This window comes from Ochlerotatus camptorhynchus, unplaced genomic scaffold (genome assembly GCF_037179485.1).
Source record: "Ochlerotatus camptorhynchus isolate MF236.1 unplaced genomic scaffold, CSIRO-AGI_Acam_v1.1 ptg000023l, whole genome shotgun sequence".
NCBI lineage: Eukaryota > Metazoa > Arthropoda > Insecta > Diptera > Culicidae > Ochlerotatus > Ochlerotatus camptorhynchus.
The window spans coordinates 322,978-342,592 of NW_027040515.1; the positions used below are offsets into that span (position 1 = coordinate 322,978).

General features: G+C 39.9%; 3 protein-coding genes and 1 long non-coding RNA gene across 5 annotated transcripts in view; 1 reads left to right on the top strand and 3 right to left on the bottom strand.

Annotated features, from left to right (window-relative positions):
• Window positions 1-222: 222 nt before the first annotated feature.
• The window catches only part of bisc (biscotti), a 76,872-nt gene continuing 57,479 nt past the window's right edge, over window positions 223-19,615 (bottom strand). Inside the window, exons 2-3 of one of the 2 annotated variants that reach the window (XM_065228785.1) lie at window positions 766-1,057; window positions 223-569 (exon numbers count right to left, since the gene is read on the bottom strand). In XM_065228785.1, the coding sequence (XP_065084857.1) occupies window positions 293-569; window positions 766-1,043 (555 nt within the window). In that variant the 5' untranslated portion in view covers window positions 1,044-1,057 and the 3' untranslated portion in view covers window positions 223-292. Of the gene's footprint in view, window positions 570-765; window positions 1,146-19,615 lie in introns of those variants that run through there. The other variant, XM_065228776.1, reaches the window with a different exon arrangement.
• LOC135706520 (uncharacterized) lies at window positions 1,704-6,684 on the top strand. The gene is made up of 4 exons (XM_065228137.1): window positions 1,704-1,771; window positions 1,833-1,926; window positions 6,294-6,378; window positions 6,433-6,684. Exons 1-4 carry the CDS (start codon window positions 1,744-1,746, stop codon window positions 6,682-6,684), a joined length of 459 nt encoding a protein of 152 aa, XP_065084209.1. The 5' UTR covers window positions 1,704-1,743.
• Window positions 9,423-9,974, bottom strand: LOC135706265 (uncharacterized). The gene is made up of 3 exons (XR_010518161.1): window positions 9,822-9,974; window positions 9,561-9,758; window positions 9,423-9,486 (listed from the first exon to the last, which is right to left on the bottom strand). It is a non-coding gene; the product is annotated as an uncharacterized LOC135706265 (long non-coding RNA).
• Window positions 12,365-13,860, bottom strand: LOC135706531 (facilitated trehalose transporter Tret1-like). The gene is made up of 2 exons (XM_065228150.1): window positions 13,781-13,860; window positions 12,365-13,716 (listed from the first exon to the last, which is right to left on the bottom strand). The coding sequence occupies exons 1-2, from the start codon at window positions 13,845-13,847 to the stop codon at window positions 12,365-12,367; spliced, it is 1,419 nt and encodes a 472-aa protein (XP_065084222.1). The 5' UTR covers window positions 13,848-13,860.

Genomic DNA, 19,615 nt, shown 5'->3' on the forward strand with positions numbered 1-19,615 from the left:
TACCACACGTTGGCATCTTCCGTGACTGATTGATAGATTGTTTATTTTTTGGCATGAAAAAAGAACGACTTGCAGTCATCATATTCGCGACTCATGGTTAGAGGGGACATCCGGCGTGTGCCAAGAGGTCGAAACGCAAATGATAAATGGGACGCCCTTGGGACTGGGATGATTTATCGGTTGTCAAAATATGGAAAGGTCCAACCAGCAAGGAATAGACAATTGTTATGCAATTCATTCCACCATGCAGTCAGTGCTTTATTTTGTGATTCTTGAACACATTCGCCAACAATCACCAATTATCCTGCGGTAACCGATAGGTCCAGTTGTCGCTTCGGACGACCGAGATACCCGGGCCGTAGTACGGAATCACGTAGGCTGATCCATCTGCTGGACCGACCACCTGGGTGGCTATCAGTATGACGTCCACCAGCTGACCAAGGAACATGAATCCGAGGGTGCAGAATTTGAGCAGACCAATGGCCGGATAGCCCAGATAGAACCGGTCCGCTCCGAACATGCCCAGAAAGACGGACAGCAGCAGCGCCGTGTCGAAGTGGTACCCGTTGCTGGAATGAGAAAAGGGAAAACAGATATTTACTACTAAGTGCTGCCTTCCACATATGGAGTGCATTAACGGTGGGGTTGCATGGTATTTTAAAATATATTCTATTCCTGCCGGGAAATTACTTTCCGGAAAATGAATCTTTTCGACAAGCCATATCATGCCTCACACCACACCCTCACTCGTCGGATTCAACTTACGTCCACTTGCATGGCATCTCCCGAGTAAAGCTGGAATTTTTCGTCTCGCTACAGGTGATGCCCTCTACGGCTAGGCACCACACGCGGGCTTTGTTATCTTTGGTACATCCCCGCAGTTGTTGCGTTTTGGGATCGATGTGCCGCACGTTGGGATCCGGACACAGGTACTGGCCCATCCGCAGATCCGAACAATCGATTTCGACCGCTTCCAGACTGCAGGGGATGACCGCAGCCAGAAGGTAGAGCACTGTCGGGCCACACCACGATGATGGTTTCATTATTTATTATTTTCCTATTTAATGATTACACTTAACTAACGAGATTAATGAAGCTTAGCCTAACGAGAAACTATCAGTTTCTAGCGATGAACACAGCCAAATTTACAGATTTTATAACAACAAGTAATAAGAATTTATGTTCGAGCGATTTTGTTTTGCGGATTGTTGTTTACACTTTTTGACGTTTCTCTCATCGCTGGTGTTCCGTATTTCGACTGTTCCTTTGGAGTTCCTAATGAGATGCGAGGGGTTATTCAATGGTCCGTTTCGATGCAACTGAGTCATTTGGCGCGCATACGCTTTGGATGTTCATCGCTGCCACGTGGTTGAAATAATTGAATTTTGCATACAGAAATTGCTGATTTCCCGCGAATCAAAACTCATCCGCACAAGCGAACATAACTGATCTGATTATTTTTATGTTCTGCCTACACAGCAAAAAGGTTGATGGATATTAAGGCTGTGTTCCAATTGGAGAATTTTCACTTAAACTTGACAGATGAGAAATTATTTCCCCTCAAATTTCAATCTGTCAAAAATAAGTCTGCTCCGGAGGAGACTTATTTTTGACAGATGGAAATTTGTTAGCTTCTGTTGTTGTTCTGTGTTGGTTGCTGGCAAAGATCGCGCGCAGTTTTCGATTTCGGTCGGTGATTATATTATTCGGTGGATTTTATCACCAATAAACTTTTTAGCTGTGATGGAGGGTAGCTCAAGAAGCAGAAAAAGTAAGTAAACCTGTAGCAATTAACGTAACCTTGTCATTTATTCTGAATTTTTACATTGCAGTGTCTGAGGAGCAAGTGAGACGCTTGATTACCGCCCGGGTGGAGTGCAACCATTTTTTCACCACAAAATTTTTTGACAGGAAAGCAGCGTGGGCGTAAGTTTTTTTTTCAAATTATGAATCATTATTTCACTGCTGCGGTCGTGGCAATAATAGGCATCAGTTTCGTGTCACACGATTTCCTAAAAAGGAAAGGGCAAACTGCCGGATGGTAGCCTGCAGTAATTTTATTCACTCTCATGCGTGTGTTAATTTTAGTGCTGCTGAGTCGGAGCCATTTTTGGTAGGATCCTGGGTCGTAGTTACTGCCAATGGTGTTTTTACCGGTGGAATAGAATGAATTTATCTGATTTTGACCCCAGATACTACGGAAAGACTCTCCGACTCGGACCCGAGTCCGCAGTTCAGATTAGTTCGTAGGTTAAGGTTACCACTGTTGTGTGGCTTTTACCGGTATCAGTCGATGCTTGATTTTATTATATGGTATTTACCTAGCTTTGATTTGGCAATCGAGATGCCTAATTGTTTGTTTGTTACAATTACGACACTGATCGATGATCATACCGATACTTCTGTTTCCATTAAGTTAGCAATTATTTTATCACTGTTGGGAGGAAATGCTATAATATCAACATGAAGCTTTAAAGTGATAATTTATTTGCTAGATAAAGACCTGAAGAGGATAGATTGATAGTTCCACTAGAGTACTATCAATCTATTCTCTTTAGAACTTTCTGTAGCTAATAAATTATCGCACTAAACCTTCATGTTGATATTAGTATAGCATCACCTCTCATCTCTGAAAATCGTAAACTTCGCATATGAAGTAACACTATACTTTGATTGAATGAATTATTTTATATTTTTTATGATCTTGTCCGGCAATCAAATTTTGAGCAATCAATGAACCATTGAAGACCGTAATACACTCTTCTGAAAATGCTCTGGTCAGTCCGGCGATTCCGGTAAAAATTATAACCTATCATATCGATATCTTCGAAACGATAAGATTTTCCATAAGTTAAATGCAAGCTATTGATATTTTATCTTCCAGGAACCTTGCGAGAAATACCCTAAACACCCTTAGCTTTACATAGCTTTATTATGAATTTTTTTTCCATGAACTCTGGGGACGCTACACGGATTCTTACTAAAATGTTCCAGAATATCCCCAATAAATTCTCCAACGATTCCTTCCTCAAACATATTTTTCAAGATGATTAGATGTTATTGCTGTCACAACGGTTTTCATAATGATGCAAGTGAATTATATTCGTTCACATTATACCATGGATTCCTCCTGGAATTCTCAACAATACTCCTTAGGAAATCATTAAGACATTCTTTCTTGATTTATCCATCATATTCAGAACTCATCCTAAATCCTTTTAAAATGCCATGGTTTTAATCGGGATCTCTTCTGCTATTCGCCAAGTATGCATTCCGAATCCTTCAAGAATTTCCTGTGAACTTCTGCGAAAAACCATGATTTTTTTGACAAGGCTTCAAAATTTCTTTCGCGAGTCTTAGAGAGATTTCTTCATGAATTTTAATGATCATTTCTTCAAGAATGCTTCAGAGATTCTATCTGAAATCCTTCTGAGATTTCTTCGTGAATCTTTCAGAATTTCTTCGAAAAATCTTTAGAGATTTCCTTTCTGAATATCTTCTGAATTTATTAGAATTTTTTTTGCGGATCCTTTAAGAATTTTTCCTGGATTTCTTATGAATTATATAAGGAATTTCTTCGGGAACTAGGAGTGCAACACATCTAAATCGCAAATTTAGATGTTCAAAAAATCTCACAGTCCGTCACTGAATTGCTTCGTGAATTTTTCAGTATCTTGTTCCACAATTCTCGAGGCAATTCTGTAAAGATTCATTCCGAAATCCATCTGGAGTATTTTGGGAATCCTTCAAGGTGATACGATCCAGCGTCCACACATAATAGGGATTTTCACTGTCACTTCAAGTTCTCTAGAGACCTAATCTCGGACACTATTGTGGCATTATCAGGCCTTAAATTAAATAAGCAATGCTTCTGCTTTTCTTCATGAATTATTCCGAGAATTTCTTCCAGAATTCCTTCATTTATTTGCGAATCCTTTTGAAAATCCTTAAGGAGTTCCTTCGAGAATCCTACCGAATTGTTTCAAAAAATTTTCAGGTATTTCTTCGGGAGGTTTGTTCATTATTTTATTCTGGAATTATATCGGAGTGTGTTCTTCGAACATTTTTCGAGGATTCGTTTGGGAATCCTTCAGAATGTTTACAGAAAATCTTCTGAGATTTCTTCTGCAATTATGCAAAGATTTACAGCGTGTCTACTCATTATGCTAAATAAAATTCCCTTTAGTTTTCCTGGTTTTTTTCCAGGACTTCAACAAAACATTTCCAGGTTATCAATGAAACCTTTATTTAAAATACGTTAAAAAATTCGAATATTTCTGTTAGTTAAGAATCTTGAAAGCTTCTCATGATTCAAAATCTAGGACATTTTTCCATGCCTGGAATCTGAGGATTCACATTTTATAAGCCCAGAATGTAAAAAAAAATATTTAAATCTTGAAGATTTAATTTTACTAAACCCATATTCAAGATAACATTTCTAAGTATAATATATCAAGTACAAAATGTATAAGCCTCAGTTTTTTGTTGTGATCTTAAAATAAATTGTATGAATCATCTTGATACTGTTGGAGATCTTCATAGGATGTTAAAATTCCTTCAGGGTTCTTCTTAGGAAAAATTAAATTCCCTGAGCATTCCAGGTACTTCCAGGTTTTGAAGGTAGTAGACACTCTGATTTATTAATGAATTTTTCCAAGAACAACAAGGATAATTCTTCAGGGATTTCCTTACTAATACTAATGCTAATGCTTTAAAAACATTCAGATATTTATTCGGGAAGTTACTTCAGAAATTTCTCCAATTTTGTTTTAGGAATTTCTTCGAGAATCCTTCAGTGATTATTTCGGAAATCTCGGCAGGGATTCTTTTGGGAATCTTTCACGGAATTTCTTAACAAATGCAGTGATTTCTTTGGGAATCCTTCAGGGATTTTTTCGGTAATTGTTCAGTGATTTCTTCTACAGTTGTTCAAACAAACATTCCGGAATCCTTCAAAAAAATTATTTAAAATTCTTCAGAAAAGCTTTTGGGATTCCTTTGAGGATCCTTAAAAATTGCTTCTGCAAATCTTCAGGGATTTTTGTAAGAGATTTCTTCATATTTCTTTTAATTCTGGTTTTTTTTTAAATCCTTCAGGATCTCCTTTGGGAATCCTTCTGAATTTATTCATTAACTTCTGCTTACATTTTTAAGGGATTGCTTCGGGAAGAGATTTCTTCAGGAATCCTTCATAGATGTTTCCAGTAGTTTCTTCTGCTATTTTCTAAAGATTCATTGCGGAATCCTATTTTAAATCTTTTGGGAATTTCTGCATGCATCTTGCAAGATTTTTTTCTGAACTTCTTAAAACTTCGGGAATCCATCAGAATTTCTTAAAATTTCACCGAGAATCCTCCAGGTATTTTGCCAGGGATTGCTTCCATAATATTTCAAGAATCCATTCCGGAATTCTTCCTTGAATGCTTTTGAAGTTCTGAAGTACCCTAATATATGTTATGGTTATTTTGCTTAACGACGTGTTCGGGGTATCATTCAAACCATATGTGGAATCGCTCTATCATTTGGGTAATCGTTCGTTTATTAAATGTTTTGTATTAGGGTAATCCTTCAGGAATTTCTTTTAAATAATTCAAAGGTAACTTCGGGAAAACATGCTTTCTTGAATCTATTTGGGAATGCTTCAGAAACTCTTTTTTCAGATATAATGAATTTGATAAACATAAATACCATAAAAATCCTCCAGGATACTTACGCGTTTTTACGAACTTCTTAGGGGATTTTTTCAGAACATGATCTCAGAATACTTAAAGGACATTTTTGGGAATTCATTAGTAATTTAACGTGGAATCATCTCCAAAAAAATATGCCTGGGTTCCTAAATGATTCCCTTTAAAATCCTTCAAGGATACCACGAGCAGTTCATGAAGGATTGCGAAAAGTATACCTTATGAATATTTTTTCAAATAATTCCTTTTATAAGCGTTCTGAGATTCTTCTTTGAATCTTCTAGGGAATTTTATTTTGTGAATTGCCATATATTTTGCGTTTAAATAATCAGTTATGTGTATTACTTTCCTCGTTTATGGTATAATTTACTTTGATGCTTTTTCAAAAAATTCAAAAGCAGTTTTTTTGACGCATTATTTCAGATTGCAAAAAGCTCGCGTCATTTGATTCCTTTTGCTATTTTACACAAAATGACGCGAGCTTTTTGCAATCTGAAATAATGCGTCGAAAAAAAATGATTTTGAATTTTTCGAAAATGCATCAAAGAAAATTGAACCTTATAGCCAAAGTGTGGACTCTAATTCTTCTTTTAATTTTATTTACAGTACAATTAAAGAAAAAGCAGGACTGGGTGAATTCTCCATTCAGCAGATTAAAATCAAGTGGGCCAACTTGACAACAAAATACAAAGTAAGTGTGGAACGCTTTGAATATAATCATAATTTTAACGATTTCCTTTTTCAGGTACTAGTTACACCTCCCACTGGCGGAGCTACGGAGAACGGGGAACAAACCCCAGACGATTGGGAACACTTCAACCAACTTCATGATTTTATGGCAACGCAACATATCATTAACCCACCGTTGGTGGTAAACAGTTGCGGGATTGTGGTGCAAAATTCTCACAATATACCCAATGAAGCTGAAGATAAAGATGCTTATATTTCAAGCGCTGAGTCAGGGCCAATATTATCCAGCCCGGAAGCAGGACCTTAACTTAACTCATAAGGGCTTAACTCGAGGGGCGCGCCCTTCCAGGTTTGTGTGCGTGATATTTAAAATACATCGTTGTAATTTAAATACTTTGAAGGCAGTAATAATTTGAATTTAAATACTTTTAGCGGTATTGAAAATAATCAACACATAATTAACGATAATTAAAATAATGAAACGTAATTTAAGTGTATTGAAAATAATTGAAATACCAAATTTTGTCAGTAATTAAAGTATTTAATTAAATTTAAAGTGTATTTAAAGTAATGAATGCAGTAATGGCAAGATTTTAAATATTTTGTATTGAAAGACTAGTGCGTGCCCCTCGGCTTAACTGCAATGATCTAGAATCGCAAATCAGTCCCATATGAAAAAAAGTAGGTGTTGAGAAAATGACAGTCAAAGCTATGAAGTGCAATTTTCATGTTAATATTTGAAAAACAATAGCAAATTTATTGATATTGTTTTCGAGTTATAATCAGTGGCAATGAGGTTTGCATGTTTTACTATTCAGCGAAAAATATGGTAATTCAAAAAGCAGAATTGTAACTTGACTTTCTGACGATGGAATTTCAGATTGGGACTGATATGCGATTACTTTGCTTGGTGGGAAAAACTGGCTTAATGTTATTTTCACATTTTTCATGATCAAAGTCTGTAGTTTTATCACATAATATGAAACTAGATGCCAATTGATAGTGTATAGCGTTGATATCTCAAAATTGACGAATATCCATATCGACTAACAAGCGATTCTGGGCAGTACAGCGAAGTGAAATAAGTTACCGAAATGCTATCAATGTAGCTGTAAAAATTGTATTAGTAGCAAAAGCAACAGCACCGTAAAAAGTAATACACCGAGGAATGGTAATCTAGCCGAGTTGTTAACAAAAGAGAAATTCGAATAAGAGAATCGATCATTTGCAGGAAGGCCTTTATGATTCTGAGTGCTAGCCAATACAACCTTTAATGTCAGTGTTCACTCGGCTGTCGACAAAAGCAGGCCACTCTCGATGTGTGCTACGCGATCGTCTGTTTTCTCGACAGCAACCATTGTGTGGTCCTCCTCATTGTTCTTCATCAGCAGTTCTTTCGGTCGATGTGTCGTCGACTTTGGAAAGCAACCGTTTCGTGATGAGTGTGTGAGTGCTGACCACGTTTTGTGTCCAGTGCTGCAATGGACGCGCTCTGACCCTCGTTGGCATACAAGAATTTGCCATACAATGAAACTACTGGAAGCGGCTCCAGTTCTGGTGGAGGAGGCTTTTTGGTTAGCGGAAGATAAAGTGTTTATTGTGTTGTACCTTTTGACTATAGTTTTAAGATGTATTGTATAGTGACCAAGAATCCTCGGCTCTGTAAAGTTAATTCGGTTGAGCCTTATCAAATAAATTAATAACCAAAAAAAAAAAAAAACCTTTAATGTCACTGTAGTAGAAAAAATCGGAATATTAGTTCACGCTACTATAATACTAGTTCATAGAGAAGGTAGATTAGCAGAATCAAAAAAGCCCGTATGATTTATTAACGCTTAATATATATTTCAAGACAGTGTAGTAAAAGTTTGTATTGGCTAGCAAAATCAAAGGGAATGCACCAGTATCCAGCTGAGTTATTAACAAAGGAGGAAACGAATGAAGAAAATCGATCACTGTAGCTAAGCTATTTTGTCAAGAAAATAAAGAACTGTATTTTATAGTTATTTTATTGTAATTCTGAAGTTATTTGGAGTCGGTAATGTGTGCAATGCATTCAACTAATTTGATTCAGCATATGTTGCAAAAGAGTCTGACGGAATGCGATTCCTTCTCCAGTGTCTCTTCCAGGTGGTTCACCACACTCGTTCCGTTCTGTTCTATTGTCAGCAACTTGCTCCGTCTCTTCAATAATAGGTTCTGCTTCCATTACGTCCTTTTCGTCAACACATATATTGTGGAGTACGCAACAAGCCACAATGACCTTAACCGAATTATCGATTCGAAGCTCCAAATCTTTATTAAAGATACTCCTCCATCTCGTTTTCAACTGCCCGAAAGCACACTCCACAACAGTCCTGGCCTTGCTGTGAAAATTGTTGAATTTCTTCTCCATCGGTGTTAGACGTCGACGCTCGGTCTCCTTAAAGGGAGTTACGATAGCTATCGGATATATACTACACGGATACCCGCTATCCCCGAGCAGATAGTATCCAACCGGAGGGTACAAACGCCGATAGTACAAAGGACTATTATACATTACCCTTGTATCGTGAACCGATCCTGGAAATCCCACACAAATGTCAACAAATTTGAAGTTGCTGTCGCACACCGCCTGGCATTGAATGGAGTAATTAAGCTTCCGGTTGATGTACTGGTCATGCAGAGTAGGAGGACACTTTATCCGTACATGTGACCCATCAATCGCACCAGCCGCTCGTTCAAAAATGCAAGTGTTAGCTCGGTTACAAAAACGTGACCCTATTTCACGCAATTCGAGCTCAGTTGGGTACTTTATTACCTGCATCATCAGAACATCGATGCAAAATTCCAACATTTTTGAGCAGACCCGCTTGACTGTTGTTCGTGGTATATCGAATACTGCTCCGGCGACGCGGTAACTTGTCCCAGCGGCCAGCCAAAACAAAAACACGGACAACTCAATTTCTACTTCCCACCCAGAACGCTTGTGTGGCATCAAGCTGATGATTTTCCGGAACACTTCAACAGAAACGCGAAGATGCTTCTTGATGGTCTTGGGATCTTGTTTTAGAATATTCATCATCAAGGCTGAAGGGACATTTGTAGCATATTTACGTCTGCCGGGTTCCTAAAAATCAACAACAAAACTAATTAAAAATCAAACTTTACAGTGAAAAATCACAGAGTGAAAAAAATAATTACCGCATTTGACGAAAACAACGAAATTTTTAAAAATTCGAAATCATCTTCACGTAGCTTATAGATGTAAAAATAAATAACTAGCAGGACAATAATCAGTAACTCAGCATCCGAAAACATGATGGCGCATGCAAACACTAGCGAAACAGTCGATTCATCCGGATATAAACTCCCGGACACGGCCACTCAGAACGGCTTAGCCTGAAAAAAAAAGATCTATCAATAATTACCTGTTCCTCCATCGTGTTCAACTCCGGAACTTACCGGATACTGGATGGAGACCAGACCAGCACAGAACTCTTCCCTTTCCATGGGAACGAAACTATCGACTAATCCGGATACGAACTGCCGGACGATACTTTCGGTCGATACGAGGAACGGACACGGGGACACTGACAAGCGGCACGGTATCAAACAGCAAACCAAAGCTAATCTTCCGATAAATCCAGCCAAGCAAAAGATCAATTGGCCCAAGAAAAACTTATTTTTGACACTTGAATGATTCAACGGAGGGGAAATAATTTCTCATCTGTCAAGTTTAAGTGAAAATTATCCAATTGGAACACAGCCTAAATATTAATGGAAACTGTCATTCCATCAGTTGTATATGGTGATACAGATTTGTCACTCTATGGGCGAGGAGATCGCTGTACCATCAAAAATCTATCTTGGCTTGATCATGAATTTGACAATAGAACACCTATATATAGTCACATTAGAACACCTATATAACAAGCTGAACATTGTCCTAAGTAACATTGATCGATTCTCTTCGTCGTCTTTCTCTTTCATTAATAACTTGAGCACATATGCGTTTCTTGTTGTATTTGCCGTATTAGATGCTAGATAAAAACTTCTTTTATCGATCTGTGTGCAGAAAATACCTGAGAATGAACTGTACATGCCCGTATGGAAACAAAGAGAAAGTCGACGAAGAGAATCGTGAATGTTACTTAGGATCTAATGCAATGTTAAGCTTGATATAGTCACCTTGATGTACACAGTTTTATACCCCGGACAGACTATAGCTTATATCATGTAATATAGGCTGGCTTGCAATGAGCACTCATACATCTAATTTTCACTGGAAATCCTATATATGAATGCTCATTGCAAGCCAGCCTATATTACATGATATAAGCCATAATCTGTCCGGGGTTTTAGCGAACAAATTTACATATATAGGTATACCGTCTAATCTAAACGACACTTCACAGACAAACAGACGTAACGCTTTGAAAAAGTTTTTCTTGAAAACATAGTACCCAAAACATAGGACCTAAGTAACGACATCTATCGGGTTTCTCGTGGAAAACAAGCTTGCTCGCTAACTCGCAAACAATATTGCATAAAAGTTCTATAGAATGTATAGAAACGTCACAGTCAAACAGACATAACACATTGAATATTTATCACTGTAAAACATCGTCGCAAAAACATTACCGCCATCTGTTGAGTACACTGTGGTGGGTAGTACGCTGAACAGATGGCGGTAGTGTGTAAATGTCAAACGCAAGAGAATTGACTATGCGCGCCACAGGTGGTGGTACTACCAACTACGATACTTTTAAATTGACTGTTAAATGCTTGTTCGATGAACAACTTGCGAGTGTTATGTCTGTTTGTCTGTGGAAACGTCAAAGTGATCCGATGCCAGCGCTGGCGTGTGGTTCGCGGAACTGATAATATTCAAATCAACCGTTAAATGCGTGAACGAAGATACACAATGAAGTGTTACGTCTGTTTGTCTGTGGACACTTCATTCATATTGAACTTCTAGCCTTGTTTGCTGCTTTATTTTGATTCTCCGTGCTGTTTCACAATGTTCCAATTCGCTTTACGTTGACGTTCGAATCGTTTTTAGATTGCATGGCGTGCAGATTAGCGGGGTTCAAATTAAAAAGTGTTCAGATTACAAACGGTAAAACCTGGAGTCCACGGTATTAAAAAATTCAGGTGATACATGTCAAGGTTTTGGTAATACCAACAATCAATACGAAACTAACGATTTTAAATTGGCTCACCACTTTAGTAGCCTACCTATTGGTCCCAAGCAAACGATTAACGTACCCTATTCTAGTTGAAATTCTATTACTACACTATGTTTGTTTTGATTCGCTATGAAAGTTTGACAGATAACATCAGGGGTGTGTGGATTCATGCAGAACATGCAGGGGTAAGTGAAATAGCTTGGGACTGCTTGGGACCGTTGTTCTGGTACTGAGTGAGCCAAAAATAATAATGATTTTCTTCGGGACCCAGTGGTCTTAGAGTTACCTCTATGGTAATACCCATACACTGTCAAGATCAAGATACTGTGTCAAGATCATTTACGCTTAGGGTTTATAATAGATTGTTGAACCGATACTACAGGAAAATCCTCCGATTGTTTTTTTTTAATAGTCCATGAATTACGAGATTTTTTTTCCTTTGATATGTTTTCCGTCGATTTTGTTTTCCGTACTGAATACCAACGTTACCGACGCCAAAGAGGCAGCTCCCACACCTGAACCCTAGCTATCGACCCATCAACTCATGGACCAACAGTTTTGTTTTCCGTGATCAGAGATTTTATGCCTCAGAAAATTCCGACGGCGCCGAATGGGGTTGAACCCAGGCCCTTTTTAAGTTATAGACAGTCACGCTTACCACTACACCACTGGCGTCGCTGAAAACGAGAATTATAGGATACCGTAAATATCACCCATTCAAAGTTTTCGGAAAGCCTAACAAAATCAAACAATTACTTAATTTAATTTAATGCATATATAATTTGAACTTCAATTTCTACCCCCTCATCAATCATTTCAGCACACTGTCGTTGTCAGTTTGCCTTCTTTGTCCACATCTCGCTCCATCAGTTGCTGAATTTCCTCAAACGACTTACCTTTCGTTTCGGGAATCCAAAAATATATCAGCACAGTGGTCACAGTAGTGCACGTAGCAAATATCCAAAAGACCACATACGTCCCCGCCCCGTCCGAAATAATTTGAAACAGTTTGACGACCGTAAACACTATCAGCGAAGTAATGACGGTAAACACTGCATTCGCGTTGGCTTTGATGTTCTTGGGAAAGATTTCACCCAATATGGCGAACGGAACGGTTGCCAGCCCGAGAGCAAATGATACTATGAAACCCAACGTGGCAACAAATGGAATCCAACCAAGTGTGTCCACCGGATAACCCATGGCGTCCAGCGTGAAATATGAACTGCAAATTGTCAGTGCAATGACGGATGCGATACTTGAAATCAGCAGCAGTGGTCGTCGTCCGGTTTTGTCGACGAAAAATGTAGGAATGAATACGGCCACCAGTTGTACGATTGCCAAAATGATTGACAGTTCCGCAGCCGTCAGGTTCATTTCCAATTCGGAAAATATCGTTTGTGAGTAACCTAGGATGGCGTTGATGCCAGTGAGTTGCATGCCGAAAGATAGCAGCAAAATTATGCCCAAACTCTTCCGGTTACGTTTCGTCAATAGATCGAGTAAGGATCTGCGATCATGACGATTTTTTTCGACCAACGATTGCATCTGGTGAAACTCTTGGCGAAAATCTTCGTTATAGAAATCGGATCTTCGCAACCAACGTAGACTGTTGAGAGCGGCTTCGTCGTTTCCGTGAGCTAAGTAGTGGTACGGTGTTTCTGGCATCCAACAAAATGTGACTAAAAAGATGGCCGGAAAGACGAGAGAGATCAATGCCAAAGAGCGGAAGCTCACGTAGGGTCCAATGCTGTATTGTAACAGGAACGCCAGCTTTGCCATGACGGTGACAAGCACACCTGTTGAGCCACGTATGGTTTTCGAGGATATCTCGCCCAGATAGATCGGCGCCACGCCGTAAGTCGTTCCATAAGCGAGGCCATGCAAAAAACGTGCTACGTAGATCGTTGGAACATTAGTGGCAAACACTATCATGATCCATCCGATGACCAGTGGGATCATGGAGATGATCAACGTAAATTTACGGCCAAAATGGTCAACCAGTGGACTCATGATGATGGCACCGAAGCAGCCTCCGATCGAGAGAATCGATACAATCCATGATCCCTGGTCTGGTGTGATTTTGATGTGTGATTCTGGACTCAGGAGTGCCGGAATTGCTGGAGATGACCACCCGGCTGTTGCAACCGTTGCCACCAGAGACAACGTGGCTGAAATGATACTGCCTTAGTGGATTGTTGGCTTTTCAGAATGGTAAATAGTGTTGTTGCCTACCGGTAACAGCTGCAAAATACTCGTTACGATAGTTGCCTGAACCGGCTTCGTTACTTCTTGTGACCATCTTTTTCGACCTGCCGAATGGAACTAAAGATGGGTAAGATGATGGACGGACTACTGTCCGAGATTAATTAAAACCCTCTATGCAAGTGACTCTAATAAAGATTAAGAAATAATATAGATAACACGGCGAATGTTTGAGTTTAGTTCATTCACTGAAGCGGTTTTTCGTGTCATCCGATTGTCTTTATTTCAAGCTCTATGGCCGTTTGAAGGTGGACAGTTGTGTAATATTCCGGTTCGATTTTACCTATAGCTCAAGGTAAACATTACTAGCTTAGGTAAACATCTCCGAAATGGGTTAGTAGCCGGGTCCAGCATTAAAGTTGCGGCGTAAAGACCTTGATAATGATAATTATGTCGTCAGGCTTATCAGCGCAACCATTTATGACATGGCACTTGACCGAATTTTTCAAACGTCTTACTTTCTCCACTATGACAGACACTTTGATGGGCATGCGATTTAACGTTGTGATCAAGGACGTCAGCAATACTTCTAATCGAAGCGTGGGATACGAATTAAAGAATTAGCGGAGAGATTAGAAGATGAAAACAAAGGCATTGATTGTAATTGGCGTTCACGGCTCTTTACTCATATGGTAAAATCTATAAGCAAACGCGGACTTCGTACTATCCGTTCACTCCACTGAAAATTCCCATAACAAACTGTCAACCTTTGCTAAAAGAGACGATTTTTCGACGGTTCCATGAGAGCCAATTAAAATGACTCGCTCTGACAATTTGCAATCTACAAATAATTGAAACACCGCAAGATAAGCGACATTAATTCCTTCACTTATTTGCATTGTAATAAAGAAGCATTTTTATCGTGATAAGCCCATGCGTTATGTCGTTTATTGTACTTGCTAATTTTCGGTTAAAACCAGATCCACAGACTCAAAAAAAAACCCGAATTTATCCACCTATGGTGTGATCAGACCCTTCTTACTTATTCAAGTTTATTTATTTTATTGTCATTATCAGTGACCAAGCCCCCCACCCCCGTGTCATCCAGTGACGCTACGCCACTGCCTGGGGGTACCCGGAATATATCCGGGTGTAGTCTATTTGGTGAGGCTACCAATCACCTTATCATCGTATTTTAATGTGATTTAATGGGTTTTAATTCAATTCATATTCAAGCAGTATGCTCAAATGTTGAAGGCTGCATCAGCCGTCCAAGATGCAAACCAATTTTCGGTTTTGTCAGTTGAAGAATCGGACTCTGACTCATCCGATGAAGGTGATTCTACGGTGGTACACGCACCTTCAAAAATAGACGGTTCCTCAAAAAGAAAATGCCCCTCCCCGAAAGTGCGCCGTAAGAAAACTAAAGTCACCTCCAGACGATTGCCAAATTCCCAGGGTAATGGGGATGAAAAAACAAAACCGAAGGCTCCTGTTGATCCAATCCCTGGATGCAGCAAGAATTTTCCGCCATTGCCCAACAAAGATAAAAAAAATAAAAAAGCTGCTCCTCAAACTTCTCAAAAGAAATCCAAGTCCGAACGAGGTTTGCTAGCTTTTTCGGACATTGTGGAATTCATATTAAACATGTTCAACATACAAGACCCTCTAAGAAGCTTAGTTTCTGCCTTGCTTCCAACGTTAGAATCATATCTTAAGCAATTGACTGTTTCATGGCCCCTCCTTGCATCAATCATATCTTTCGATGGATAATTCGTCGAACGAGGTTGAAGATATGATCACTGTGCTACAGTGGAACTGCCGTAGTCTAGTGCCTAAACTAGACTCGTTCAAATTTTTACTTCACAATTCTGATTGTGATATATTTGCTCTCTGTGAAACATGGCTTTCTTCCGATAAAGAACTCAACTTCCACGATTTTAACATTATACGCCTGGATAGAGACGATTCTTATGGAGGAGTACTTTTAGGGATCAAAAAGTGCTTCCTGCTTTATCCGGCGTCGAAATCGTTGCTTGCCAAATAAATGTGAAGAACAAAGATCTTTGCATAGCTTCAGTATACGTTCCACCAAGAACCTCCATTAGCCGTAGTCAACTCTGGAATCTAGTTTCGATTCTTCCATCCCCAGTATTAATTCTGGGTGATATGAACTCCCATGGTACTGGGTGGGGCGATCTATATGACGACAATAGAGCGGCTATTTTTTACGATTTATGTGACGATTTCAATTTGACTATTTTGAACACTGGTGAAGCGACACGTATAGCAAAACCTCCGGCTCGAGAAAGCCGACTCGACCTATCTTTGTGTTCAAGATCGCTGTCATTGGATTGTCAGTGGAAGGTTATCAATGATCCCCATGGTAGCGATCATTTGCCAATCATCATTTCAATAAAGTGTGGCCCTCACTCTGCAGAACCATCTCGGGTTCCATTTGATCTTACAAGGAACATCGACTGGCAGAAATATGCAACGGCGGTGACAATCGGTGTCGAATCAATAGATGCGCTTCCACCATTGGAAGAATATCGATTCCTAGCCGATTTGATTTACAAAAGCTCACTGGAAGCACAAAAAAGAAAAGTTCCAAGTGCACCCTTTAAAAGGAGACCAGCCACACCTGGTTGGGACGAAGAATGCACAAAATTGTATGTAGAAAAATCTGATGCTTTCAAAGCTTTTCGTAGACACAAAACCTCCACTTACTTCGAGGAATATTCAAAGCTTGAGACAAAGTTGAAACAATTAATCAAAGCAAAAAAACGCGGTTATTGGCGCAATTTCGTCGAGGGACTCTCACGAGAAACCTCAATGAACACCTTGTGGAGGGTGGCTCGCAACATGCGTAACCGCTCATCTTTCAATGAGAGTGAAGAATACTCCAACCGATGGATATTCGATTTCGCTAAAAAGGTCTGTCCGGACTCAGTTCCAGCACAAAATATTCTTCGAGAAGCGTCTCCTAGCGGCGGCTCTCTGGATAGACCATTCTCAATGCTGGATTTCTCTATGGCTCTTCTTTCATCGAACAACTCCTCACCGGGAAGCGATATGATTAAATTCAATCTTCTGAAAAATCTCCCAGATATCGCTAAAAGACGCTTGCTAGATTTATTCAATTCCTTGCTAGAAAACAACATTGTACCGCCTGAATGGAGACAGGTCAAAGTAATAGCCATTAAAAAACCTGGCAAATCAGCGTCTGACCATAACTCATACCGTCCGATTGCTATGCTTTCGTGCATTAGGAAATTGTTGGAGAAAATGATCCTTCGGAGACTCGATCACTGGGTCGAATCAAATAACTTGCTATCAAATACACAATTTGGGTTCCGCAAGAGCAAAGGAACAAACGATTGTCTAGCGCTGCTTTCCACAGATATTCAACTGGCCTTTGCACACAAGGAGCAATTGGCTTCAGTATTCTTGGACATTAAGGGGGCTTTTGATTCAGTTTCCATTGAAATTCTGTCAGACAATCTGCACAGATGTGGACTTTCTGGAATTTTAAATAATTTCTTGTACAATTTGTTGTCAGAAAAGCAAATGAACTTTTCCCTTGGACAACTGACAACTTCCAGAATTAGCTACATGGGCCTGCCCCAAGGCTCATGTCTCAGCCCTCTTCTTTATAACTTTTACGTCAAAGATATCGACAACTGTTTGGCAGAACAATGCACGCTAAGACAACTTGCAGATGACGGTGTGGTTTCCGTAAGAGGTCCACATGCCGTGGACTTGCAAGGACCATTGCAAAATTCCTTAGATAACTTGTCTTCTTGGGCTATGAATCTAGGGATCGAATTCTCGCCGCAGAAAACTGAACTGGTAGTGTTTACTCGAAAGCGGTACCCAGCCCAAATGCATCTTAATCTTTTGGGCAGAAACATTACTCAATCATTGTCTTTCAAGTACCTTGGGGTCTGGTTTGATTCAAAGTGCACTTGGAATGCCCATATTACGTATTTGAAGCAAAAATGTCAGCAGAGGATCAACTTTCTCCGTTCAATTTGCGGCACATGGTGGGGTGCTCATCCGGGAGACCTCATAACGCTTTATAAAACAACTATTCTCTCTGTTCTAGAGTACGGCTCTTTCTGCTTTCTCTCGGCAAGAAAAAGTCACCTAATAAAATTGGACCGAATTCAATATCGTTGTCTGCGTATTGCTCTAGGCTGTATGCACTCAACGCATAACATGAGTCTCGAGGTTCTGGCAGGAGTAACACCCCTCCAGAACCGTTTCTGGGAGCTCTCTCTCAGAATACTAATCAAATGCGGAGTGACGAACACACTTATAATTGCTAATTTTGAAGAAATTCTTGGGCTGAACACACAATCTCGATTTATGAGAATCTACCACCACTACATATCATCAGATATGTGTCTTCCTTGTTATACTCCAGACCGTGTTCACTTCACCAATCGCAGTTCCTCAATTGAATATGATCTGACCATGAAACAAGCAACTCATGGGATTCCCGATCAACTTCGACCTATTATTATTCCGCGTATTTTTACTGAAAAGTACCAACAAGTCAATTGCATGAAAAGATATTTTACAGACGGGTCCCGTCTCAATGGATCCACTGGCTTCGGTGTCTTCAATGAAAACTCTAGCGCCTTCCGCAAACTTCAGGAACCTTGTTCCGTTTTTGTTGCTGAGCTGGCAGCAATCAACTTCGCATTGGGGATGATTTCCAACATGCCCGCAGACCATTACTTCATCTTCTCGGATAGTCTCAGTTCGATTGAGGCTATTCGGTCGATGAAACCAAGTAGGCACTCATCTTATTTCCTTTCAAAGGTAAGGGAGCAGATGAGTGTACTGGTCGAAAGATCATATATGATTACCTTTGTATGGGTCCCATCACATTGCTCAATCCCAGGCAATGAGAAGGCGGACTCTCTCGCAAAGGTGGGCGCGCAGGAAGGCGAATTGTATGACAGGCAAATTTCACACGATGAATTTTACCATTTAGTGCGTCAGAGTACCTTTTCGAGTTGGCAAACCGATTGGGACACTGGAAATCTTGGACGGTGGTTACATTCAATTATTCCTAATGTTTCTTCGAGAGCGTGGTTTAAAGGCTTGGGCTTAAGTCGTGACTTCATTCGCGTGATGAGTAGACTTATGTCCAACCACTACTCGCTAGATGCTCATCTCAATAGAATAAACCTCGTGGACAGCAACATCTGTCGGTGTGGAAACGGTTACGATGACATCGAACACGCAGTTTGGCAATGTACGGATAATGACGCCGCCAGAGAGCGACTTTTGAATACCCTCGAGGCCCAAGGAAGACAACCCTATGTTCATATCAGAGACGTGTTGGCAACCCGTGATCTCTGCTATATGCAGTCCGTTTATGTTTTTCTTCAAATGTCTAGTATAAGAATTTAATTCCTTTTGTCTTTTGTCTCTCTTTATTAGTTTTTGTTTGTCTTGTCCCCCCGTCTCGATGAGTCTCATCGTCGCCCACTGGTCACCCACCATAGCCGGTCGAACTCCGGACGAAGCTAGAACAGCACTACCGTTCATACTGGCGACAACGCTCTGATGAGACAACGAAACCCTACCCCAAGCTCCTCCCCTGATCCTATCCTTCGAAAATGTACCCTTCTAACCTCGAGTAAGCCGCGAGTAATCGGCCCAACTCCTACTAGACATAGAATTAAGTGAATTTTGTTACACACAGTGAACAATGAATTATCGGCTCCGTAAAGCTAAAGCGATTGAGCCTCCCAAATAAACGAACTAGATAAAAAAAAAAAAAATATTCAAGCAGGTACCCGGAACATGTCCAAGTGTGTCCAATGTGGTCTGGAACACTTAACACGA

What these genes read in the sequence shown, in the direction of transcription:
- LOC135706520 (XM_065228137.1), top strand. Translation starts at nt 1,744, where the DNA reads ATGGAGGGTAGCTCAAGAAGCAGAAAAA. An exon ending in TAGCTCAAGAAGCAGAAAAA is followed by an intron (nt 1,772 to 1,832) that starts GTAAGTAAACCT and finishes TTTACATTGCAG; the next exon opens with TGTCTGAGGAGCAAGTGAGA. An exon ending in GACAGGAAAGCAGCGTGGGC is followed by an intron (nt 1,927 to 6,293) that starts GTAAGTTTTTTT and finishes TTTTATTTACAG; the next exon opens with TACAATTAAAGAAAAAGCAG.
- LOC135706531 (XM_065228150.1), bottom strand. Translation starts at nt 13,847, where the DNA reads ATGGTCACAAGAAGTAACGAAGCCGGTTCAGGCAACTATCGTAACGAG. An exon ending in GTATTTTGCAGCTGTTACCG is followed by an intron (nt 13,717 to 13,780) that starts GTAGGCAACAAC and finishes GTATCATTTCAG; the next exon opens with CCACGTTGTCTCTGGTGGCA.